The sequence below is a fragment of the Daphnia magna genome, linkage group LG7 (genome assembly GCF_020631705.1).
Source record: "Daphnia magna isolate NIES linkage group LG7, ASM2063170v1.1, whole genome shotgun sequence".
In the NCBI taxonomy this organism is placed as follows: Eukaryota; Metazoa; Arthropoda; class Branchiopoda; order Diplostraca; family Daphniidae; genus Daphnia; species Daphnia magna.
The window spans coordinates 1,237,169-1,255,484 of NC_059188.1; the positions used below are offsets into that span (position 1 = coordinate 1,237,169).

Here is an 18,316-nt window from a genome sequence, read left to right on the forward strand (position 1 = left end):
ATGAATAGAGAACAGTCCATTAAATGTGCGCAGCATCTTTTGCGCGTGTGAGTCCCGAGGTCTTTGGTTTATTAGTTTATTTCTCGGAAATCGATTACGAAAGAAATAAAACTGGAAATTAAACATAAAAAAAAAAAATAAATCAAAATTTGTTTTCATTCGTTGGACGACTGGGGTGGTTGTGTGTCAGTTAAGGAGCGGCAAAACAGCAAACATTTTCATTTGAAAAACGGTTTATGATAACGTCACGATTCATCGGAATTGATTTATCTCTTTTTTTTTCTTCTTTTACGTTCATGTGACATCCATCCCCCCTGTCGACAAGGGCAAAATGATTAATACTTGATATATTTTTTTATTTTTGATAGAAAAGATCCGAGATCCTGGGAATCATTGCGGAGCAAAGAGATTATCGCAGTTGATTCCGAGTTGACAAACCGTTTTCTTGGTATTTCTTTCAAACGAATCTCTTCCGTTTGAGATCGTCGAAAGTCCGACTGAATTTTCTTTTTGGGTATTTCAGTTCCTGTTTCGACGTCTTCCACAGAAAACGTGTTTCTTTTTTTTTCAATATTGTGTACAACATTTTCAGTGAATAAGATTAGTTTTCCTAGACTTCGTTAATGATATACCTACACACACAGAGAAATAAGGGCAAGGCAAAGTAGTCAAGTTAAAACTTCTAAAAAAAAGAAAAAAATGACGTTATGAAGCAAACAAGAGGAAGTCATAGCCATGGAAAGAGGGTATTATTTTTCTAAAAAGAACGTGTCCGTAGATTGAGGCGCAGGAAAGGGGGGGTTGAAACGCAATTCTCCGAAAAGCGTTAGAGCTTTTTACCCAGAAATAAACATCAGTTATGTGTATGTGTATATATATATAGCCTTTTCTGACTATCATGTCTGGACGTTGATTATAAAGGCAGTTTATTCTGGAAAAGAAAAACACACAACTCCACTCCATGGGGGCATATGTCGAAGACGAGCGATTTGTCATTTCCTTTGACTTGTCAGGCCATTTACCAAGTTGGTTGCCTTCAAAGAAGAAGACGATCTTTCACAAGAAGAACTATTTGAAAAATGAACGCTATCAAAAAAAAAAAATGGTGGAAGATGAATGACGTGGAATCTTTTTTCCCTTTTCCTGGTAGACGGCAATTAAATAGCACACGTGTTGCAGCGCACAGATGACAAGAGCCGACGAACAATTTCACGTGTCCCATTTTCTGTGTGCGTTCTATAAACACGGATACGTGCGCGTATGCCATCGGAGACGTGTTGGAAGAAAAAGAAACAAATTGAATACGCGGAATACAATTTTTGCGCAACGACATGAACAAGATTCCCCGAAACACAAAGAAAATAATGAATTTTTGTTTTAAAATGATGATGGTGGTATCTATCGATCACTCTTTGATTTCTCTTTGTTTTTCTCATTTTCTTTGTTTGTTTTTTTTTATTTTATTTTCTGGAGACAGAGACGAGAGGAGCAAAAAAAGGGGGCAGAGAGAAAGGAATGAAATTGATCACGAAAATTAAAACTTCATTTTTTTTTTTTTCACTTTTTTGTGCTAAATATCTCTCTTGCTTATTAACTATCTGAATAAACAAAACTAAATAAAGCAAAATAACCGAAGAAATCAAAAATCCGATTGCGGGCGTTTAAAAAAAAAATAAAATAAAGAAGAGGACCAAGCCAGATTTGAGAGCGCATAAAAGATAAAAATAAATTTAAGGACAATTAAAAATCCACGCGTAAATGGTGGACCGGGGGGGGGGAGATCAATTTTCATCGAAATTCCCCCCTATCGTAATTATCATTCATTGCCGCGTCAGCTTGTTCGTTATTGAGGCCAAGAATTAAAAATAATAATAGAAAAAAAAAATTAAAGTAAAATGGAGGCTTTTCATTAATTAGCACAAAAGTGTAAACAAACAAAAAGAATTATAAAAAAAAAAATGGAATAAACAATCATCGCATCTCGTATGCAAATGGGGGAAAGACACGAAGATGAAGGGGCGGTAAAAAAAAAAAAAATTTGAAAATACATTTTGGCAGCTGGAAACACACTCTGATCTTATTATCTAATAAGTCAACTGGATTTGTTTTTTCGACATTTTCGCACTCTCAATATTTTATTATCGTTTTTTATTTTAAATTGTATGTTTTTGTTTTTCGCTGTCGTAAAATCATTAGCGAGAAAAGAAACAACAAATAAGTGTTTTTATTACTTCTTTCTTTTTTTTCCCCCATTTTTTTTTGTTTTCGCTTTCGGAAAGACCAGCAAAAAAAAAAAATTTGGGAAAAAAAAAAAAATGTTTAATGTAAGGCCACACCGTGCGTTGTTTCGTTACTCTATGATCGACCTCTGCTTCGTTATACATAATTCTCTGTTCGTGTGTTAATTCCAAGGAAGATTTAGAAAAAAATAAAAATAATAATTCAACCCTCCCCCAAAAAAAAAAATTAATTGTTTCGTCTAAATGGAGGATGCACAAGAAAAATAAACCACCCGTTAACATTTTAGAATTAGTTCAATCTTTTTTTTTTTTTCATTATTATTATTATTATTATTTTTTTTTTACTTTATCGTTTTTGTTTTGTTTTTGGAATATAATTCAAGATGGAGTGGGGAGGGGGGAGGAATCGTATATAAGCGGGGGGGATTATATCATAAAGGGATGGCCGGATTCCGGATTTTTTTCTTTTTCTCTTTTTAAGAACTTCCCGCTCGAATATGACGGAAGCAGGCGGAAGAGGAAGAATAGGCAGAACATAAAAAAAAAAAAATCATAAAATAAAAAAAATGTTTTTTTTTTTTTCTTTTTATTGCTTGGTGCCATCTTCTCCGTCAGTTTCCAACGTGGATTCCGCATCGCCAATCATATACGACTCGTTAGTGGTGATCCCTTCCTGTAAAAAGAGGCCACCGCAATCGAAAATGTCATCAATCATTTGAATTTGCCGGGAAGAATAAACAAAAAAAAAACAAAAAAACAAAAACGATGTTCTTACCTGAGAAACAGAGCCACGTTTGGTGGTGCGAATGGTGGTGACCAGGACGCTGGAAGAGGAGGCGACAGACGGACCGCGACGCATCTTGCTCTTGAGCGTCGTCAACTCGCGAGAGATGCTCTCCTGCGATTCGAGGGCGTCCTCGAAATCGCGTTGCGCTTTGCGACGTTGCGCCTTCTCGCGGCTCACCTCTTCCTCGGCTTCGTCCAGCTGACGTTTAAGGGCCTGCGTAACGAACGTCAAAGTATGTCATTAACGATAAAGAAGAAAAATGGCAGCGATAAAAGTGGTCCATCATCGGCCAGCGCAACAATCCACTCGACATTCGCGCCAGTGCCCATTTCCACGTATCGATTATTAGCGTTCCCATTTACCTTGACGCGACTGGTGGATTTTTCGACTTGCTCCTTGTACTGATCAGCGTGTCGGCGTTCGTCCTCCAACTGGAGCAGCAACTCTTTCAAGCGTTTCTCCAACTTGCGGTTGTTCTTGGATTGCAGCATTCTTTCCCTAAAACACAGACACACACACAGACAAAAAGAGAAAAATCGTAAATGATTAATGAAATTTTCCGAGAAGCCGAAAGAAAAAAACAAAAAAAAACGATTTGAAACAAGACCAACTTGGCTTCAGTCTCCAGTTGCTCTTCCAGGTTAGCCACTTTGGCCTCGAGGGCCGTAATGGTGGCCTTGGTGCGGGTCCTCGTCGATGTCTCCAATTCGGTCAACTTGGCCTTGAGCTCCTTGTTCTGCTTCTCGAGCAAGGCTCGCTGATTCTCGATCTTGTGCGAGACGGAACGCTCCGACGTCAGCTCGGTCGTCAACTGTTCAAAGCTCAGCTGAGCTTTGCGGTTGCGATCCAGCAGCACTTCGCCGTTGGATTGCTCCTCTTCCAGCTCTTCCTCCAGAGACTGGATGCGGGCCTCCAGGCGGCGCTTCTCGTCGGCCATCAGCGTTCCGCGGCTGTTGATGGTGGCCAATTCTTCCTGCAGCTCGTCGCGATCGCCCTCGGCCGTGCGGCGGGCCCGTTCGGCCGCCGCGAGCTCCTCGTGCATTTGCATCAGCTCAGCTTCGAGCGACTTGATCTTCTTTTCGCCATCCTTGAGCTGGGCGACCAACTCGTCGCGCCCGGCACGAGCCTCTTCGGCGTCGCGCTGGAACTCCTTCACCTGGACTTGGAGCTTCTTGAGCTGCTTGAGTGCGTCTTCCTTGAGCTTGTTGGCCATCTCCAGATGGGCCTCCAGGTCACGCATGTCGCCCTCCATCTTCTTGCGCGCCGCCACGGCCACGGCTCGCTGCTTGCGCTCATCTTCCAGCTCGGCTTCCAGGTCGCGCAATTGCTTGACCAGAGTGCGTCGCTTCTCCTCGCTCTGCTCTTCGCGCGCTTGAAGATCCCGCTCGAATTGCGCCTTCAGCGCTTGCATGTTCACCTCCAGACGCAGTTTGGCATCTTCAGTCAACTGCAGTTCGTCTTCGAGCTCTTCGATCTGAGTCTTTTGTTCGGCCAATTGAGACTCGAGGGCGCGTTTGGCTCGTTCCAGTTCGTGCACGTTCTTGTCAGCCGTCCCCTGCGTGTTGGCAAGGTCGTCCAGCTCACCTTGCAACTGGCGGCGGATCCTTTCGAGCTCGTCAATCTTGGCCAGAGCTTCTTCGAGTTCGCGATTCAGCGAAAGGACCTGTTGACACGCACGTTCAGATTGGCCATTCCGAGAAATGCAAAACGATTACGTTATCGTCAACTGAAATACACAACAGGCAAAAATTCTGCGAATGGCGGCATTTACCTTGGTCTCTTTTTCACGAGCTTCACGTTCGGCATTGTCACGCTCAATGGCGTAACGTTCCGAAATGGTTTTCTCTTCCATGAGCACCTTGTCAAAGTTGCGCTGTTTCTTCTCCAAATCGAGCACCTTGGTGCGTTGCGATTCCAGTTCGACGGTCGTGTCTTCCAATTCCGCCTTCACAAAAGAAAAAGATAACGTCATGTCTGTTGGTTTTATGAATCATCGAAAAAAATCAAAAAATTTAATCAAAAGATGTTTAAATATTTACTCCGAGCTTCTTGCGAGACTTGTCCATTTTGTCCAGGTTGGCCTGCAACTCTTCAATGTGTCGCTGCAGGGCGTCGATATCCTTGATGGATTTCTTTTTGAGCTCGTCCAGTTGGATGGCGGCTTCGCCTTCCTCTTCGGCCTTCTTTTTCACCTCGATCAGCTGAATGTTGAGGCTAGAAATTTGCTTCTCCAACTGGCGTTTGGCTTCCTCCTCATCTTCCAGCTGATTCTGCAGCGAATCGCGCTCGGAATCGGCCTGGCGCAGTCGAGAACTGAGCGCCAATTTCTGGCGCGTCTCCTCTTCCAAAAGAGCCTGAACTTCGATCAGCTGCTGCTCGATCGTCGTTTGCGACTTAACGGCCACCGCCAGCTTGGATTCGGCGTCCACCAACTGGACTGTAATGGTCTCGATTTCATTCTGGAGACGAACGAGCCGCTCCGACCCTTCGCCGCGTCCGCGTTCCGCTTCGGCCAGACGGGCCTGCAATTCAGAGAACTGCGACTCGAGCTGCTTGCGGCGGCGTTCGCCGTCCGTTTTGCTGGCCGTCAGCGTCTTGATTTCATTGGCCATGTCGGCGTTTTCAGCTTCCAGGGTGGCCTTGGTTTTCTCCAGGGCCATTTTGCTCTTTTTGACAGAGTCCAATTGCTCGTGGATCTTGGCCGTCTCCTCGCTGTGCTTGTGGCGCATCTCCTGCGTCTGCAATTCATGGGAGGCCGTGTCGTCTTCGAGGGCCTTCTTCAAAGCGGCCAATTCTTGTTCGCGCTTGGTGCGCAATTCTTGCTGGGCGGCCGTCGTGTCCAGAGAATCGAGCAGCTCGTTCTTGAGAGCCTCCAACTCTTCGTTGAGGTCGCGTTTTTGCTTCTCCGCTTTGGCGCGGGCCACTTTTTCCGCCTCCAAATCTTCAGTCAACTCGCCCAGCTGAGCCTCCAGCTCTCGCAGGGCTTTCTGGGCCACTGCCCGGTTGGCGGCCTCTTCGTCCACCTTCATCATGGCGTGGGTGAGCTCCTCTTCGCGACGAGACAGCTGAATTTGAATCTCTTCGATGTACGTCTTCTTCTCGTTGAGCTGGTCGCGAATGTCCGTCAACTCAGTGTCCAGCTTCCTCTTGGATCGTTCAAATTCCTGGCGGGCTTGTTGCTCCTTGATGAGTCGCTCCTCGAGGTCGCCGATGGTCGTCTCGTGTTTGGCTTTCAGTTTGCCCAAATGCTTGGCCTTCTCCTCCTCCTCGGCCAGCGCTTGCGACAAGTCGGCCGTGCGCTCCTCAAACATTTTCTTCTCTTTCATGAACTTCTGCTGGAAATCCTCGGCCACGGCCAAATCTTCTTCCAGTTTCTTTTGACGCGCTTCAACGTGGATCTTGTCCACCTGCAACTTCTGACGGGCCGCCTCCTCTTCTTCCAGCTGTTCCTCGAGATCCTGCACAGTCAGCTGGATCTTTTTCTTCTCCTCCATCAGCTTGTGGCAACGTTCCTCCTCCTCTTCGATACGGGCTTCCATGTCGTGAAGGATATCCTCCAGCTCCTGTTTGCGGGCGGCCAGGCGGGCGCGCATCTCTTCCGCTTCGGCGCACAGCTCCGTCTCGGCCTGCAGCTGCTCGGCCAAAATGTTCTTCTCTTCGATAATCTGCTGGTAGCGACGCTCCATCTCTTGGGCCGACTTGATCTGGCCGTCCAGCTTGTCTCGAACCTGCCTCAATTCGTCCTCCTTCTGCGTCAGCTTCTCTTCCTGTTTCGTCACCTGCAGGAGGGGCTTCACCTTCGTGTAGAGGCGCCACCACTGCCAGTTGCGCAGCTTCAGGTAGGCGGCGCAATTGCGCTGGATGATGCGGATGGCGTTCAGCTGCTGGACGCGCTTCTGGAAATTGCGGCGAGCCAAACTACCGCGGCAGTACGCCTGGAAATTGACAATCAAATCCGTGATCTTGAAATCGCGTTCCTCTTCCAAATGGGCCAGCACTCCGGCGCGGAAGAAAATCTTGGACTGGCCGATGCGGTACAAGTTGGGGTCGAGCTCGAGCGAAAGGATCATCTTCTCGCAGGCTTTCTTTCCGTCCATAAAGCCCTTAGGAATGACGTTGGGCGTGAGGAGCTCGTAGCGCTGGCGGAACTCTTGAAACGGGATGCGATTGGGGAACCCCTGGCGGCAAATGCGGATGCCCTCGAGGACACCGTTGCAGCGCAACTGGTCCAGCACGAGAACGGCCTCGATCTTGCCGGCTCTCTTCTCGTGATTGGGAATGATGCAACGAACGAAATTGGGGTTCGTGTTGCGCAACGTGGCCATCAACTTGGTCAGCTGCTCCTTGTACAACTGCGAGACTGTGCGGAACATGCCCTTGCGCGTCCTCGAGCCGAACGTCGTGTCCGTCATGGCCTGTTGGGCCATGCCGACGATCTCGGCGTCTTTCCAAATTTGAACGATGAACGGATACTGCGACTGTTGAAGCAATTCGACAATGTTCTCGTTGAGAGGGTCCATGTTCTTCATGAGCCACTTCTCGGCGGAGTAATCCACTTTGCCGGCGTAGTGGATGACGGCGAAATCGGCCACGCCGCGGAAGTCCGTCTTCATGAATTTCGGGTGGCTGACGTGCGAGTTGAGCAGCTTCTCGACGAAGCTCTTGTCCGTCGCCTTGGGGAACCAACACTCTTCGTCCAACAGAGCCATAATGCCCATGGGTTTCTCAATCAAGTCGATGGTCGGCTGCAAGTCCAATCCGAAATCGATAAACTTCCATTCGATGCCTTCGCGTTGGTACTCCTCCTGTTCCAGGATGAACATCGTGTGGTTAAAGAGCTGCTGCAGCTTCTCGTTCGTGTAATTAATGCAGAGCTGCTCGAATGAATTGAGCTCAAAGATCTCGAAACCGGCCATGTCGAGGATGCCGATGAACGAGGCGCCCTGGCGCTTGGTTCGGTCCAGCGAGCGGTTGATGCGCGTCACCAGCCAGCGGAACATGCGCTCGTAACAGGCTTTGGAAATGGCTTCGACAGCGAACTCCACTTGCTCTTTTGTCTGGGCTTTCGTGACGTAGTCCCGACCGACTTTAATGCGAGGCTTGAGGAAAGCTTTCGTCATCTCGGTCACGTTCATGCCCAACAGGTGGGCGATTTTCTGAGCCACAGTGTTGTCAGGTAAAGTGGCCTGATCGGAATTGCGTTCCTGCTTGAATTTCATGTTGCCGAAGAGAAGAGTGGCTGAAACGATGCGGAAAAGCGGCGACAAATCCTCGGGACTCAGGCCCATAATTGACATCGACTTGCACGTCTGCTGGAACTCGGCCGCGTCATCGATACCTGCCACCGGAAGGTTTCCGCTGGACAAGAAACAGTACGTTTTCGGGTCCTCCAAAATGAATTCCTCTGCGGGGAAAACAATTTCAAATTGTTTAAAAAATAACAAACAAACGAAATGCTTCGTGCATTAAAAATGATTGTTCATACTTCGCTGTTCGGCATTGGCGCCGGCCAGGAGCTGATAGAAAATGTGAAAGGCACGTTCATCTTTGGCTTGGCGGATAGAACGGGACTTCTCCAAGAGGTAAGTCTCGATATTGGCACCCGCAATATAGCCGGAAGCATCAAAATTAATCCGAATAAATTTGCCCTAAATAAGGAAATGCAATTGTTTAATAAAAACGAATCAATTGAAAAATGTAAATGCAAACGTCTGTTCCAAAACTTACGAAACGAGATGAATTATCGTTCTTGACAGTTTTGGCGTTACCGAAAGCCTCAAGGATCGGATTGGCTTGCAGTAGTTGTTGTTCCAGTTCGCCCTGTTTACACGAGAAAACAAAACAAAAATCCATCAATCCATTTGGGGTAATTGCCTTCGAACGAAGAAAAGCCAAATAATCAAAACAAATTTATTTATTTATTTTTTTTTTGGAAAGAACAATATGCCCATTCAACTGCCACCTCGTCAAACATAAACGTTATGAAAATAAAGCTTCATTCGTTTTGTTTTCCCTTTTTTTTTAAAAATGGAAATTAATGAATTTTAAGCATGAAAAAGTTCCGAGCAGTTTGTGAATGAGCACAGAGTAAAATAAATAAGAGAAAAAAAAATAAAAATAAAAGAGCATTTAGCGTGAGGAAGGCAGAAAAAGGAAGGAAGCTAAGTAATAAATGTGCGTGTCAAAGAAAAAAAAGAAGAATTTCACGGAAATTTGAACTCATTTTTTTTAAAAAGAAAATCAAAAAAAGTAACAATTAAAAGTAAAGGAAATGATATAAGAGTATCAAGAAAGGCCACTTACGATATTAAACGCTTCCTGGATATAGTTTTTTTTTTATGGGTAAAAAAAAAATATATAATAAATAATCAGGCGTGAAGGTGTGTGATTTGGCGTGAAAGAGACAGAAAAAAAGTAAACAAAAACACACACAAAAAAAAAATAACGAGATTAGATGATACCAAAACATGTAAAAAAAAAAAATAAATAAAAATAAAAGAGGATCGTCCCGCCCCAAAAATGTACATAATCCGACGGCTCCATGCAACAAGATGTAAAGAACAGATATTATAATGTATATATTACATCAAGAATATTTTTGAAAAAGTTCGAAAGGTTTTGCGGCAGTTTTTTTTTTTTTTCTTAAAGCAAATAGAAAGATCAAACTTTTATGCGGAAAACAAACACACAACGCAACACAATCTTCTGAAAACCACTTGAATAATTTTCTCTTCCTCCTACCCAAACTCAACATAAACAAACATATCCAAACTGAATTTACGCTTCAACGTACGAGTTTTTCTAGACGCCAGACAACGAGCTCCCCTCCCACCTTTGCTCATTCAAACATCGCCTTTTTAGAGCCGTATATATTTTTATTTTTTTTTTGCATAACTCACTGATGTACCTATATGTATGTAAATTCGTTTTTTGTTTGGGGGGCGGCTGTCGAGTTAACCGACAATACAACGAAACAAAAAGAAAGTGCAAAAAATGACCGCTCTATAAGGACTGCTATATATATTGTTATACATTCTAGAATCGTATGATAATAATCTGTGCATTATTCATGAGCTTATCGATCTGGCAGTACAGATGAATTTAATTATAATAATTTCAAAATATTTTTTTTTTTTTTTTTTGAAAAGAGGTTGTTCTTCTACGTTTTAGACGAATCGATTTCACGTAAAAAAACTCTTTCTCTCTTGTTCTAAATCTGTCTGTCAAAATTACATCCATCATTCACGCGTAAAACATTGACTGATTCCTTAATCTGGAAGTGATTATTTCGACATTTTATTCATGTTATTATTATTTTTTTTGTTTGTTTGTTCTCGTCTTCCTATATAAACTGCGCTCCCAAAAATACAAGTGAATCATCGGCTCGTTTGGCAAACCCCAGACCTGCTCCTAATTTTCTGGCTTCATTCCACAAATCTTAGACATGTTTTTCAAAATGTTTCAATATTACCGTGATGTCCTTGTGAGCGACGGTTGTGGTTTTGGGTTTGGACGCGGCAACGTATGCCAAATACTGGATCACTTTTTTCGTGTTCTCCGTCTTTCCAGCTCCAGATTCACCCGTGCACAAGATGGACTGGTCCTCACGATCTGTGCGTGCAGCGCCACGTCAAAAAAACAAAACAAAACAAAACAAAAATTATGCATGAATAACCGATCAGTTTTTTTTTAGGGGGGGCTTTGTGACGTGGCACGTCTGACACCATTAACATGCAAACATTTCCAAAAACAAAAAATCTAACCAGTTTTTTTCTTTTTTTTCTGTCCTGTCTTTTATTTGCCGGACTATAATCACAACAATATTGATTTAAAATGCCAATCTGTTTTAAATGCGTTCGCTTTTATTATGTTCATTTTTTTTTATTCTTGTCCATTCCGGTACTTTAGAAAGACAAGGGAGAGAGAGAGAGAGTTCCCAACATTTTCGCCTAGGGGTTCCAACTTTTTCTACCTTTAAAAATAAATAAAAAAAAATAACTAAGCGCGGGAGAGTTGAGCAGTTTGTGATCACGAGAAGAGGAACGAAGCTATTGGCCTCGACCAAGGACGTCGCGACCCGTTTGCCTTATAAGGAAACGCACGACGGCGACGACGATCGACTGCGAGGCCATGCCACAGATTTCGCTGTTCCAACAACAACAAAATAAAAATAAAAAAATACATAAATGAATGCGCGCAGTCAAACGTTGCGTCCACGTCGTTCGATTGGCAAGAAAGTAGCGGTTCGTATCGTTTGGCGAATATCAAGATAACGCTCACGAAATGCTGCACGCACATTTTCAAAATGAAAAAAAGAAGAGATTGCCATCAAAAGATTTTTCTTTTTGGCTTTTGGGGCATTTTTTAACGAAAGCGATTGAGCAAAGTCATTGCGGACGGGAGGTCCAACAACGAAAAGGCGTCTATAATAGTTTTGACAGTTCAAATGACCTCGACGACCTTTTATTTATGATTGTACCCCGTAAACATAAAGGCCAGCTGGGCACCCAACACACACAAAAGAGATGATCCGAGGCGGATTGAGAGAGTCACGGACAATGGTGTCTGTCTTTATAAGGGGGCCGATTGCATACGAAAAATGTTGATGGTCGATTAAGTGTGTAAATAATTCGGAATAAAGAGAGAGGCAACCAACAAAAAAAAAAAACATAAAATAAAATACGCAAAAAAAAAAAAAAAAAGGGGGTCGCGGCCGGTCGTGACTGTAAAACCTTCACGAACCATCTCTCTCTTTGCTCCTTAGAGCTGCTTTCTCCGTAAGCCGTTACGAGTTCTACGCGATTAATCCGTCTGGTTCTGCTGTTTTGGCGTCTTCGGGAAAAAAAAACATAAACAAAAATGTTGGCCAAGCTGGTCGGAAAATTGACGAAACAAAGGGTTAAATGATAATGAAACAGCCATTGACACGATCCACCGGTTTCGTCACATCGAACCCTATCGGTCAGAGACATCCGATCGCCCATCCGGATGGAAATGGAGGGTTATACGGCCGGAAAACTAACCAGATGGTAGTCGAAACAAATCCCATTTTTTTTTTCTTTCTTTCTTTCGACAAGGTAACAACCACATCGAAGAAGAAGAGATAAAAACGAATAATCAAAGCTGAGCGCGTGCGCCATCAACAAACCGGCCCCAATCGCGGTGGATTAAAACAATTTCACGAAGAAGGAAACAAACAAACAAAAAAGAGACAGGGATTTGTCCTTGTCAAATTTTTTTTCTTTTCTTTCTAGATTTATATTTTCAAATGAAACATTTTTTTGTTTGTTCTTGTTTTGTTTTATTTTTGAAAAAAATAAGAACGAGTTTTGTTAACTTTTAAGAAAATCGCTGGCTAGAGGGATCATCATCAGCGTCATTCCAACACGATCTCAGCAGAGAGAGAAAGTTTTCAGATCACAAGTTGAAATTCAGACACGCGCAAAATGCAATGAATCAACGAGCTACCTGCAAGAATTCAAATTTCCTAAGTGGCAGGCGATTGTCCTTAAATGGTTATTTTTTTCTTTCTTTCTTCTTCTCCTCCACTTGACTCGTGAAATGAAAATCAGACGAAAGCTTGGCAACACGCCACCGCATTCAAACCGGATGTTGAACAGCTTTTCATTTAACGACATCCGACAGAGAGAGAGAAGGGTGTGACACACCTGTAAATGCCTTTCCTCACAGGCCACCCGCAACGTACATATCACACAGTGTGTAAACGTCGGCTACTAAACACACCAAAGTTGACGTCACCCATTTCTCTTTCCCTATTTAGCGTTAATTTCTTTTTAAAATAACAAACAAAACTGCAACGCCTACACGCGTTTGAGACCATAATGGCCCGGATTTGTTCATTGCCCCCGTCGTTGCCATGGAAACGTTGATACATAAAGTTATTTCGGGAAAGTGATGAAACCCACCTGAACCACCATGTGATTCTACCTCCTCCTCACCACCTCCTCCCCGATTGTGTTGAATTTTTTTTTTTTTTTACCGCAATCGAATAGAACGGAAATTCCCTACTCGCAGATAACGGCGTTACGAAATATCCTTTTATTCTCTTACCAACACTCTTTTTTTTCTTTTCTGCCTTTTCGTAAACGGGAATCGACCTCGATTTCCTATTCAAGTTCCTTTTTTTTTTTTTCTTTCCTCCTGTTCGTCTTATCCCCCCATTCCACTTGTAGTTGTTGCTGACAAATGCCATGACGACGGAGAAAGAAAGAAGATTGAAATAGAAGTGCTTTTCGTCGCCGCGCACAGCCAAACGTTGCCTCCTCCTATAGATTCTAATTGACGTCATACTCGACGGTGTCCAGATGTCTAGCGCCAGATTCCCGCTATACTTAACATACTTGCGCATAAGAAAAGAAATCATAAAAAAGAAGAAGAAGAAATTGAAAGAAATTTAGAAATAAATCTCAAATCATTTTTTCTTCTTCTTCTTTCGTTTAAGTGTGTGAGCCATGCATCCTCCTCGTCATATTTCACGCTCGAGAGGGCCTCCTCGCACTAAAATACTGCAGGAGCGTCTGCTGCTTTAATGTCATAGAAAATCGTATTGCGTGGAAATAGAAGAAAACCTTTCAGTTTTTCTTTTTTTTTCTTTAAAAGAAAAGTCGTTTCCATGTAAGAAAAATAAAATTACAGATTGAACTCGGGAGATGACATAAGGGGCGGAGATGTGGGAGAATACGCAATGATTCATGGCACCAAAAAAAGAAGAAGAAAACCCAACAATCGAAAGAAGAAGAAGGAAAAAAAAAACGAATCTTAAAATGTTTTTAAATATAAAAACGCAATCGCTACAAAACACTTGGCAACGTTTTTTTTTTTTGGCTATCTACAGAAATTGTTTTGACCCTTGTATAGTTAACAATGACTAAGACCGTTTTCAACGCATAATAGGGACTCGAGTTAAACCGATCGGTTCTATTATATGGACGCACACAAACACCAAAAGAACCGGCTGTTTTCTCCACCCAAAATAAAAAAAGAAACACACCTCCGCTTCTTTTGTTTTCGTAGCCATTCGAATATTATAGAGACCAGCCATTTTTCAAAAAAAAAAAAGTAACACAAACATCTTGTGGCCAAATTAGGATTTGTTGCAATGTCGTTCCTCCCATTTGATGATATTCTCCTAAACGGACGCAAAACTGCTGACCGCAACAAAGACATTCTTCTTTTGGACTTAATGTTGTTCTTCTGGCAAAGACGCAAACAAGAAAAGACCCAAAAATAATTCGACTCCCACACCCTTTTTTTTTTGCGGCCAAGAAATCTGACAAGTGGGGGCGCCTCCAACTGAGACGAGAAAACCTGGCACTGTGCGTGTGATTCATCCAAATCCAAGCCCCGAATTGTCTTTCAAAACTCTTCGTCTTTACACAACAGACACCCAAAAAAGGGATTTCTGAATTCGTCGCCAGAAACGGACAAACTGCTGGCACTAAAAAAAGAGACACCAAATTTCCCCCCTAATTCATTTCTCATGAAATCAATACATGAAAAAAAAAATACCTAGAAACATAATGGCTACAAACTAATACTGCCACTATATTCACCTAACGCAATGTCTCGTCTGAAACGAACCGTTAAAAAAGAAAAAAAGAGAAGCATGACCAACAAAGGGCTACAACGGGTCCTGTACACCTCTTACAGGACACAAAATTATTATTATTATGTATACGTTTAAAGGAGAGAGCCAACGTTTCTCGCTAGAAATCCCAAACGCACAAATCTATCAAATGCCTACTCTCTCTACTGCTGCTCGTCCGTCTTTTTACAAAAAAAAAAAAGGGCCAAAGAGAAGAAAAGAAATAAAGTCTATAAAATGGCAATTGACTCGTATAGTCTATATAAGGACCGGCTGGCTCCTTCGGAATGGAAATTTCTACGGACTAGCGGGCTCCATCGTCACCATATATGGCCGGGTTTTACGTTACCCCAAAAAGAGCAGGCAAAAGCCAACAGCCTTGGCTTTTTTTTTTTTCTTCTTCTTTCTCTGCCAACACACACCGAGAGTTCTTTTCTCTTATTCAGGACGCTCAAGAAAAAGAAAAAGACACATACCTTGCAACATGGACCTGTAAGCCGAATCGGTGATGGCAAAGACGTGCGGAGGCACTTCGTGTCTCTTCTTGCCCTTGTACAAATCAATGATCTTCTCCGTGTAGATGGGCAGCCTCTTGTAGGGGTTAACTACCACGCAAAACAAGCCAGAGTATGTCTGCAATCATCATTATCCAAGAAAAAAAACAAAAACAGATCGTTTGTTAGCTACACATTATGCAAACAACTTCCAGTAAGAAAACAAAAAAAAAAGACATTACCTATCTAAAGAAAAATCGATAACATTAAACTGATAACACTCCACAAACAAAAGCACTTACTGGCTTTTTTTTTCTCCTTTAAATGATTAGTTTTCTATGAGACCCCCAAAAAATAAACTGATTTTCCGTGATGAAAGGCATCTCTCATCGTTCGACCCTATAAAACGCGGTCGTGAGATTCTCTCTTAAAGCGCACCCGAGGCCATTACCGCAACACGAAACGCTCTCATTTGTCACACACACACGCATTCCTCCTCTATCTTTATTAACCTTCTTTCTCTTTCTCGCCCAGTTCACTCGATTGTTTCTTTTTTTTTTATCTCTCTGTTGCTTTGTTTTTATCGTGTGCGTTAAACAAAAACAAAAAAGAAGCAACTCCCCACTTCAAATCCACCCCCAAGAGTCACACACACAGTGTGTGTGTGAAGAGAAATATACTGGAGGTCTTTGATGCGTTGTACATGTAATTGCCCAGGTTCAAGTACTCCATTTTCTTTTGTACACGACGATTGAGGTTGTTGCTGTTTGCTTGTTTCTTTCTTCTAGGGCAAAAAGAGAGAGTGAGTGAAAGAAGCACAGCTCTTCTGAAGCGTTGGAATAGATTTTTTTTTTTTGAAGAGAAAGAAAAGAAGTCAGGACACGGCGAACGGTTCTCTAAAGAAGAAGAAGTGAATAAAAAGGAAGAGAAAGTCCCAGACAGAAAAACAAAAAAGAGAGAGAGAGAGAAGGGGGTCTCCTTTGCGGCTTTTTGGTCAGGTTGCGTTAGCGTCAGCCCTTATTTGGTGAGATATTTCTCCGTTTCCCTTATATACATATACCGTGTCCCGAGCCGCCAGTAAGGGCCACCTCACCTCCTCTCTCCCCCCTTTACACGACCATAAACGCTCGTGCGTTCAAAACTGGGACCAAACGGAGACCCCGTGAGACCTCTCTCTCTACGACGTGTAGTGCAAAACGGAAAAGAAAAAAAAAAACAAAACTTGTAGTCCCAGTTTTTTTTTTCTTTACCCTATCATTATATAGTGTATGTGTGTCGTGAAAAAAAGAAATGTTGAAAAATTATTGAGACACAAAGTCGAATGAACGAGGGAAAAAAAAAGCTGACTGGCTGAACCAAGAACAAAGATCAAGACCACCCAACCCAACGTGAATATATGTGACAACTTTAAAAACGATTTCTCAACAGATAGGTATGAAGTCTGATTCTGACTGGGAGACATAACTATCCGTGATCAGTTGTCAACGATTTTTTTTTCTTCCTTTTGTTTGTTCCCGCGCCAAATATTTCTATTCTCTTTTGGCCCAGTGTCCTTCGGCATATCTCTATCCTCGTTATCCTAACGTTCGTGAGTCACATGCGAGTTTTTTCTTTCTCGCTTTTTCCTGTCCCTTGTTGCAGGGTGTGTCGGAAGGGAGCTTGACGTTTAGTTAAAAGGAAACAAAACAAAAAGGGAATTTGACAAGAGATGTGCCTGTGCATTACTTTTGGAAGTTGAAAAACAGGTTGCCACTGACGGAATCTCGGAAGCTATTAACTCGGCGTCAGGAGGGAGTAAAAAAAAGGTGATGACAAGAGATGGGGTGTGGCACTAGAGCTCGTGATGGCTTAGTTAGAATTTCAACGTAAGAACTGTTGGAGGTAAGTAAGTGTGCTTACGTAAATGAGTCCTGAGTAATATCGCTCCTTGATGTTGTGAAGGACTGAGGCTTCATTGAGGCATGTCAGCTCGGCCATGTCTTCCACCTTGTCGAACTTGGGTGGATTCATCTTCTGTAGGTCATCTTTTGGAACGTGGCAGCGTTTGCCAGTTTCCATGATCTCTACTTCAACCTCGTCACCTCTTTCTCCCTTGATGGAAGCTGAGACGAAACCAAAGTTGTCGTGGGGAATCCAGACCAGCCTTTTCTGGGTCCATTCCGCTTGGGTTGTAGGGTCATTGAAAGCATTTCGGTCCACCACCAGGTACTTAAAGTCGGGATCATTGCGATCCAGGCGGGAGTCCGCGTCCGCCATTTTGTGTGTGTATGGAAAGAATGGATGAGGTAAGAAATAAAGAAATAACAGAAAGAGGGATTTCAAAAGGAAAGGCTGTCAGCAGTCCCACACGCGCAGCCTCCTCACCACAATGGAATGCCGGGTACTGTTCGAACAGAGAAAAAAGTGAAAAGCGTGAGACCAAAAGTCAGTACAACAACTCTCGAATGCAACAGATTCGTGAGTCAATGTAAAGATTCTTTTTAAATTTCGGTTAGTAACTCACTTCTGTCGCGTTTACACTCGGACAGAGCTGTCAAACTGCAAAATTCTTAGGGGGAGGGGGTTCACTCTCCAACTTTGGTGGGGGGGGGATAAGGCACTCGGATTTTTCTTTTCCTATTTGACGCGTACAGAGTATCCCCAAGTACGAGAATACCCACACCCCAAGCTCTCAAGTTCTGCTATGGTGTGTGTACTGTGCGCCGTTGTCAAACTCTTGAACTGCTCCAAACGGAATCGCTAGCCACTCTGGCCTGGCACCAGCGCCCCCGAGACTTTTCAAACGCTACTCTAGCGCCAGTGTTGGCAACTACTTTCGCCTCGCGGGCAGTTTGACGTAGACTCACGTCTTCCCCTCCTCCAACAACCAAGAACAAAATCTCGTTTTTTTATCCATACCATTCCTTTTTTTTCTGAGGGGGGGTCGCCTTTTAGAGAGAGAGAGAGAAGTAAAAAAAAATTAATTAAAGTTGGACAATGACACCGAATGATGAATGTTCTGGAATGCGAACAATTAGATCGATGAGATGTCGTTGTCAAAAAGGAACTTCTCACCTCAATCTCAACCCGATACTTGTACCGGTTACAACAGACAGCATTACACATCCTCTTTTTTTCCATCTCACATATTGCGTTACAGCAAGACCGACGCATTATCATTCTCTTTTGCTTCTTTCTTTCCTTTCTTGAT

The 18,316-nt window shown here is 43.2% G+C and overlaps 1 protein-coding gene across 3 annotated transcripts; it reads right to left on the reverse strand.

The window, feature by feature from the left end:
* Positions 1–1,416: 1,416 nt before the first annotated feature.
* Positions 1,417–17,887, reverse strand: LOC116926142 (myosin heavy chain, non-muscle). 3 transcript variants are annotated; one of them, XM_045176296.1, is made up of 13 exons: positions 17,630–17,886; positions 17,026–17,509; positions 15,109–15,265; positions 10,499–10,638; positions 9,331–9,345; positions 8,755–8,847; positions 8,513–8,675; positions 5,067–8,431; positions 4,799–4,972; positions 3,639–4,690; positions 3,390–3,525; positions 3,016–3,240; positions 1,417–2,913 (listed from the first exon to the last, which is right to left on the reverse strand). In XM_045176296.1, the coding sequence occupies exons 2-13, from the start codon at positions 17,380–17,382 to the stop codon at positions 2,827–2,829; spliced, it is 5,964 nt and encodes a 1,987-aa protein (XP_045032231.1). In that variant the 5' UTR covers positions 17,383–17,509; positions 17,630–17,886; the 3' UTR covers positions 1,417–2,826. The 3 variants fall into 3 exon arrangements, with proteins under 3 accessions (XP_045032231.1, XP_032788837.1, XP_032788836.2); XM_032932946.2 differs by lacking the exon at positions 9,331–9,345 and having other exon boundaries at positions 17,630–17,887; XM_032932945.2 differs by lacking the exon at positions 9,331–9,345 and having other exon boundaries at positions 1,417–3,240; positions 17,630–17,887.
* Between the last annotated feature and the right edge of the window lie 429 nt (positions 17,888–18,316).